The sequence below is a fragment of the Syzygium oleosum genome, unplaced genomic scaffold (assembly GCF_021117445.2).
Source record: "Syzygium oleosum isolate NSW1041296 unplaced genomic scaffold, Sole_v2.1 Sole_v2.26, whole genome shotgun sequence".
Taxonomy (NCBI): domain Eukaryota; kingdom Viridiplantae; phylum Streptophyta; class Magnoliopsida; order Myrtales; family Myrtaceae; genus Syzygium; species Syzygium oleosum.
The window spans coordinates 3,722,308-3,730,508 of NW_026607510.1; the positions used below are offsets into that span (position 1 = coordinate 3,722,308).

General features: G+C 39.9%; 1 protein-coding gene across 1 annotated transcript; it reads right to left on the minus strand.

The window, feature by feature from the left end:
- Positions 1–684: 684 nt before the first annotated feature.
- LOC115681994 (WAT1-related protein At5g64700-like) lies at positions 685–5,474 on the minus strand. Its single transcript, XM_030606106.2, has 7 exons — positions 5,287–5,474; positions 5,114–5,176; positions 4,855–4,971; positions 1,588–1,840; positions 1,278–1,436; positions 1,031–1,182; positions 685–925 (listed from the first exon to the last, which is right to left on the minus strand). Exons 1-7 carry the CDS (start codon positions 5,472–5,474, stop codon positions 757–759), a joined length of 1,101 nt encoding a protein of 366 aa, XP_030461966.1. The 3' UTR covers positions 685–756.
- Positions 5,475–8,201: the final 2,727 nt, after the last annotated feature.

Below are 8,201 nucleotides of genomic sequence, written 5' to 3' on the forward strand. Positions count from 1 at the left end.
ATTTATGCAACTTTCCCCTTTTTATGTGCTTTGATTTTTTTAGTAGGATTATATTTCAAAAGTACTAGTCAAATTAATTTATTAAGTGGAATCGTTTAATTTATTATGTTAATCTGTATAGACGAGAAAATATTTTATGTGATAAATATACCACGTGGTGGAGATGGTGTAGCGTGATAGACCAAGCCGGAGTGCTATGAATTTCGTCTTACGTGGCATTGTGTATGTATGTATTTTACTAATGATTGATCGGTTACATCACGAGAGAATGTATCCTTCACACATGACACTTTATTGAGATAGACAGATTGGACCAATTTTACATTTCCTATTTATTATCTAATAACCATTTTTTTTTTGGAAAATAAGTAGTCGAGGGTGTACATTGTGATTATCTTTGTAATATTTATAAAATAAAACATGCACTGGGATTCCCAAATTGTATGCATAGAGTCCTGTCTCGAGGAGGCTTGTATTAATTTTGCCCGATGTGGCTGAGGCTGTTTTTTTATAGATTTGTTTCGGTTTCGATTTATGTTTAAATTACGCATTTATTATTATTTGCATTTAGTGTTTGCGCACTTATGTATTGAGTATCTAATTCAAATTTAGAACAAGCAAGAATAAAGCCTGCTAGCAGAGGGCACACTTTCCTCAAAACTGTGAATCTCAACTGTATTTTTATTGCAATAATCAGACTACCTTAACTATAATCTCTGCCTAATTGGGAACTTTTTTTGTCCCAGAATGAGAGATTTAGACAAGTATGTCTGGTGATTTATGAGAAGCCTCCTCTTGTTTGAATTCTGAGCATTCTTGATCGACCTCAGGAGGCTTGCAATTTCCCTGGTCCAGCATTTGTTCCCTGCTTTTCCCCCACAAAACGCTGTACAGTCCTCCAACTAGCAAAACACCACCAAGAATACTGAAAGAAAGCCCACACATTTGGCACATTAATAACAGTCACCAAGGAATTCCACAAAAAGAAGAAAATAATTTGAATTGATGAATTGAATGGTAATGTTAGTACCTTCCAAAAGTGAGTTTCTCACACAGAACAAATGCAGAAAAGAGAATCGTGATGATGAGAGCCAGCGGTGTGGACATGGCTAGGAAAACTGGCCCCCTTTTCTCAATTACCCAAGCTTGTAGATAGTATGTCAGCCCAGTTACCACCATTCCCTGTTTGTCATATCAAATAGCAAACAAATTCATCTGGAGAAATAATCTATGGGGCTATGTATGGAGCAATTGATAGAAAAGATTAGTGAGCTCACACAATAAGCCACGGCGAGGAGGCGGATGTTCCAATCCAGTTTCCATTGAGTAGGGTCTCTCACCAAAGGAATGGCAATGACAAGCGATTGGATTGAGCTCATGAAACATTGCAGCGTTGTGAGCATCAGCTTCGAGGGGTAACTCTTTATTATCCGTCCCTAAAAAAGGCATATGTGAGTCATCAATCCAAAAGTCACTCCTTATGCAATCGCAAGGTCAATAACTGGGTCCTAAGCAACTCCACCGGGAACATGCAAAGACGGTATCACGTGTGTATGCTTGATGAAGATGTTATGGGGTTTTCTGTACCTGCAAAACAAGCCACAAAGACCAGCAGAAATTGGAAGAGAGCATGAGGAAGCAACCCTTGACCCAAATCATGCCCGAAGAAGGATGCGATGGTCTATTTATGTTGTGATGCCCATGAAGCAAAATATGATGGCACCAGAGTTTGATGTGTGGACCCTTGTAAAAGGCCAAGGTCGCTGCTCCTCCCAAGCACACAATCACACCCGCAAGCTTTGCCAACCCTGGGGTTGTCCTCAATCTCAACTTTTCCATCCTGAAAAAACATTGCTTTTGAAGCTCCGTTTCTTTTGTGAAAAATGCGACATTTCTGAAAATATGTTTTCCAGAAAATTACAATATTTTCCTGTGTTTGATTGAAACCTAAAAATGAAATGGAAAATATTTTCTATCGTTTGGTAAGGAAAATATGATTTGATTTTCCTAAGTAGTCCTACATTATTCGGGTGCTAGTGACTGTGCATGAATAGCCAAAAAACCAGGTACGGGCACTAGGGTCCTAGGTCCAGCCTCGATGGAACTTGACTCGGGCGTCGGGGACCTGGGCATGGCTACCTAGGTCTTGGGCATGAGCATGGGCACCAATCCCGAGTCCACAAAAGCCGGGCCTGAGAACTCGGCTCCTTGGCGCCCCGGCTCGAGTCCACAAAGGCCGGGGTCGAGGATTTGGTTCCCCTGCCCGGATCCTTGGCACCAGAGCTCGAGTCCATCGAGGCTGGGCTTGGGTCAACAAAGGCCAAGTGCGGGACCCCGGTGTTCGTGCTTGGGCCACTGGCATCCATCAAGGTTAGGCTTGGGCCAGGCACCGGGGTCTTAGGCTCGGCCTCGATGGACCTAGGCTCGATCTCGATGGACTTGGGTGCGAGCACTGGGGTTTCGAGCTCAGCCTTGATGGACTTGGGCGCCGGCGTCGATGACTTGAGCACGGGCACTGAGGGGTCCCAGGCCCAACCTCGACGGAGACTTGCTTGGGCCTAGCTCTGTAGGAACTGGTGTAGGTGTCGGGTTCCCGGGCTCGGCCTTGATGGACCGAGGTGTGAGCGCTGGGCTCTCGGGCCCGACCTTAATGAACCCGACGCAGTCATCGGGATCCCGAGTTTCGGCCTCGATAGACCCAGGCTCGGGCATGGGAGATCCGCCAAATTCTAGTCATATTTTAGTGATTTCCGGTTTGTTAAAGAGGAAATCATTTTCCTAAGTTGAAGTATAGATTTTCCGTTGACTCATTTTCCTAAGCGATCCAAACACTGAAAAATGAGGAAAATATTTTTCGCGAGATAAACGGAACCTAAAATTTCCATGTGCAGAAGGCGTCATTGGTCACGTGAGTAAGACGTGTCCTTTTTTTGTATTGTTCGGACTCTTTAACCTTATGTTTCATTCGATTACAAAATCTAATAAATACAACTGTTGCTTGGAATATGAACAAAACAATCATTCCTTTTTAAGTATGGGTCTTATTGGGGTCGACAAGATATAACACATGTGATGGCATTGTGGGACGGAGGACTTTAGAGGTTCACTTGTCAATGAGCATATTGATAATACTGTTGCTCCATTGAGGACCTCCTTAAACAGAGACAAGGCATCCGACATCATTGATTAGACTAAATGAAAAGACTCAAATACTATACCATTTTGGCAAAGGAATGATTGGGCTCAAGGGATCAAGGGATTACAGTAGTAGCCCAAATAGGTCGATGAGATAGTGGTGAGGGTCTGATCTAGATAATAAAGAAGTGTAGAGCTTCATTATTGCTTTGCACAATTCCCATACCTCACTTGATGTGAAAATAAAGGAGAGTTCGCATCAATCTAGAGTTTTTGTGCCTATGAGGTTATATCATCGGTTCCTTTCATGTTAGGAGAACAGAAGTGACCATGGCCGCAGATTTTCTAATCGTGTTGCAGTTCACTAGTAAGATTTCATGCATGCACATACATGAAAACGGCGAGTCCTTTAATATCTGTTGTCAAAATTTTTTGTAAAGTGACTTGCTAGACTCAAACAAATATCTGACAAAAAAAAAAAGACTAACAAATGATAAAGCTTCGCGCAAAGCGTTCTCTCTCTCAAGAAAGTATAGCAAACCTAGGTCATGATGTTCTATCAAGTAAAGTCGAGGTATTTCTTTGCAAGAGCATCTCTCCCTGTGTGGAGGGGAAAGTCTGGCATAAAGGCCTTAAAAGTGGCTTGAGTTGTTTCGAATCTTCTTTCACACCAAATGAGTCCTTGAGGAAGTAAAGGAGGGTGCAAAAGTTTGATTCATGGTCGAACGCATGTGATAATCTGCCAAACCAAACACCAAGTCCATTCAATCTAAGTTACTCTCTCTCTCTCTCTCTCTCTCTCTCTCACACACACACACACACACACACACACACACATAACAACCATACCGAAGGTGGTATGATAAGTTAGAAAAGCAAATGGATGTAACATCTGAGGGAATGGAAGATGACGTATTCACCTAAAAAATGGAAGCAATAAATGCTAAATCATGTTGACTTTTCCCACCAGACAGTACGATTTGTCATGCAGATAGACAGGCATGATCAATTCATTTTTCGCATATTCTGTGATTGCTCAATCGAACCCGCAAGAAGAAGTCGCTTCAGGTGTACATGATCCTCCATAAAAGAACTATACTGTGAACTTTAACTTCGAGACAACTCACTCATGCATATGGCTCTGACTGTGTCCAAGTCGCACGACTATCAATTGAACCTAATTTCGAGTTTCATAATGGTCGATTCTAAGGACTCTATAGTCTTATCTAAGATGTATACACAATTCATACACCTTGAGTTGATTTGCCTGCCTACAAACATATAAAACACAAGTTGGTACATACCCATATATCAGACTGGAGTTGTCAGAAATTTAAGTTCGAGCAATAATTGAGCTACTCAAACTGAGATATTCACGTGCTTTGTGCTAGTCGGCTTGAGCTATATCATGTCAAATACTTCATTGTTTAAGTTCAACTCAGGTTTTTGAGGCCAAGACTTCACTGGAGTTTAATCAAGCTAAGATTTTGCAAATAATTTTAGGTCCAATATAAGTTTGCAAGAGATTATTCCTCTCTCGCTTTTCATTAACTAATTATAATAATATTTCCTTCGTGTCTTCTCTCATCCCCCAAAAACACCAAATGGATAAAGAAAAAGAAAGAAAAGGGAAAGAAGAGGCTTCATCAGTGTTATAGTCATCTTATTAATACCTCCGTTATATATGCATAAATAAAGCTCACAAAATAAAAGTTTCACCTGAGCAAAACTGCCAAGAAGAAGGTTATGACAGGCAAACAGTTTGTGGTCGCAGCCGCCAAAGTTGCTGATGTGTACACGAGGGCTACGCCATAGATATCCAAGCACGCTGTGATCCTGAAATTCTCAAGAAAGCTCCAACGGACTCACTATATTACATTTGTGGAATAACAGAGAGATTATTCCTTTCTTTTGTAGTCCATGACATTGCATATTATTACGTTCTTAAGTCAGTCAAATAGAGATTCGCAATACTCACCCCAATAAGGATATTAGAAATATCTTGCATAAAGTCGCAAAAGATAAGGAAGGAGCAGTTTTCCTGGGATCAAGAAACCAAATCAGGAAAGTAGCCAAAATCTTGGGTGATGAATTTTAGACATCATAATTGAGAAAGAAGAAGAACAGAGTCTGCTAAGTTATTATCTTTACCATTCGAAATAGAAGGCAAGAGGGGCCAAGAAAATCGTGGCAGCAGCCTGTCTGTAGAAGACGAAGACGAAGTTGTTCATGCCGCTGTCGAACGCGGCTTTTGAGAGCAAGAACATGCCCGCGTAGATCGCTTGGACAATCACAACCACCGCATATGGTTTCTTGGTGTCCATTTCCTTCTTCCCCATGAAGTACTTTTATCAGAGATCCGAGTTTTTTTCTATGTTTGATGGACTGTGCTATATGCTTCTGCGATGCTTTCTTTCTCTATTTCTTTCAATAAGCTTGTTCTTATCATAAGGATGTTCAGAGCATTTATAAGTCCAGCATAGACGGGCATCAAAGTAGATGAGATAGTCGCATCACGCGACATATTGATATAATATCATGCGAACCAGCGTGTGAGTTTATTTGCAGTAATTTTTTGGACATGTAATAAAAATTATAATGTCATGCGTAGATCTATCAAACAGGTGGATTGGGTCATAAATGATCAGATCCAAATCAACCCATTTAACCCGTTTATGACCCTTTTATTGCAATGTAAATTTCTCGACTCATACTTGACCCAATCCATATTCGACCCGACTCATATTGCTAAAACACTTCCATATTTAACCCAATTTAGGAAAGCTTGTTTCGTATGATTTTTTATTTTAAATTGTATTGCCAAAACACTTTCATGCAATACAAATCTAATTGACAATTTTCTTTAAAAAATTTGAAAATTTGAAAATTTTATATTTTTGAATTTTATATTTTTCTTTTCTTTTTCTTCTAAGTCCGGCAAGGGTCTCTGGCTGACCCTCGTCGACCACTGGGCAAGGGTCGACGACCTACGCTAGCCACTGGGCGAGGGTTGCGAGGCCCTCATTGGTCGTGGGCGAGGGTCGCGAAGCCCTCACTGGCTGTAGGCAAGGGTTGCCGGCCCTCACCTGTGGTCGGGTTGACCCTCACTTGTGACCGGAGAGAGTTGGCTGACCACCCTTGCCAGACTGAGAAGAAAAAAAGAGAGGAAAAGATAGAAACAAAATAAAAAAGAAAAATAAATAAAATAAAAAAAATTATAGAAATTGGCTTGACATCTCCAACTCTACTTGATATGGTTTAGAAATGGGTTTGTTTTCTATTTTTCATATGGATCAGAACTTGGTTAGTTATCAACCCATTTAAGTTGTTAAGTGACCCATTTATAACTTGTTTGAGCCTGTTTTTAAAACTTAAGACAACCCATTTATGACATGCATTATTTAATATGAGTTAAAATATGGATTCTAGACCCATTTTGCCACCTCTAATATTACGTCAGCATGTCTATCAATGTCATGAGTGATGCGGTATAAAGTACTTTTTGTCGAAAAGAGACGGCAATGCAGCCTCTTTGTTGGGATATGCGTTTGGTAAGAATTGAAGGCTGCTTTTGCGGGGACCTTTCAAGTAGTAAAAAGGAGCAAAAATCCACATTTGAGTGACTTCAAATCACTTAAAGTTTCTCGAGAACTCAAATTACAACAGATGTATGTTCTTTAACTTATTAAAGAAGTCAAAGAAGTAAAGGGTGCTTAGGTGCATGATAATCATCACGTGTATTTCATTTGGAATGGGTTCATTATTTGAATTTATAAGCAAAGCCCGCGTGCTTCTCTTGTGAAAAGATTTCTTGGACAAATACTTGTTAACTGTTAAGAAGAGGAGGAAACATCTATGTGATGAGGAGAAGTAGAGCGTGTTCGGTGTAAGCAGAAGTCTCGAATAAAAAATAAAAAGTTAAGGTTCCATTTGTTTCGCTAAATATGGATGAATTGGAAAACATTTTCCTAATAATAATCGCTTGTATCGCTTACAAAAATAAATAAATAAAAAATATTTTCATCATCCATGAAAATATTTAGACATAAATTGTTGTCGACAATGAAAATATTTTCCATTGACTAGTTATTTTAAGCGACAAAAGTGATCATTTTTAGGAAAATATTTTTCAAATCATCCTTTTTCCACGAAACAAACGGAACCTTGTCTTGTGCATAATTATCAAGACAAGAAAATTGCATGCTAAAAAATATAGTAAAATGCATAAATTTAGCTTTTCCAAACATAGACATATATGTGAATCAAGTAAAAGGAAAAATAGAGCATACACCGTGAGTATAAATTACACAACCCGTCTCCTCCATCTTAATTTGAAGATTATAACGAGAAAGGACACAAAATGGAAGATCCCATTGTGAACTGATTCACTTTTCTTGTGTTCTCAATGTACATTTTGGTACACCATTCACAACTATATTTCCTAAATCTACTCCTACAGTTATGGTAAGTACAACTGAAAGATTGAATAAAATAATTAATGGGATAAGGATGCCATGGTGGCACATGATTACGCTAAGACTCATCCTCAAGTTGGCATGTGTAGGTTACAGACGCCCAACTTTCGAAAGTAGCCGCATGTACTGATCTCGGCCTGTTGGTTCGGTAAATGCGTCAGCTAATTGTGACTATGTACCAATCTTCAATGGAGCAATGAGGCCGGCTTATATCTTTTCATGAACAAGATAGCAATAATGTGTTTTGTTAGCTCGTGAAAAACTGGGTTGGGCAGCAATGTGGAGTGCAGCTTGGTTATCACAGTGTAAGGAACCGGGGCTTACAGAGGCATCGCAATGTCTCGTAAGAGGTATAATAACCGGGTAATTTCGCATGTAGTTATTGCCATTGCACGATATTCTGCTTCAGCAGAAGAGCGTGAGACCGTGCTTTATTTCTTGGTTTTCCAGAAATGGGGCTATCACCCAATAAAATGCAATACCCAATTGTTGAACGACGAGTCATGGGGCAACTAACCCAATCTGAGTCACAATAAGCCGTGAGTTGGAGTTCATTTTTAGTTTGGTAAAAGAGCCCTTAGCCTATAGTAG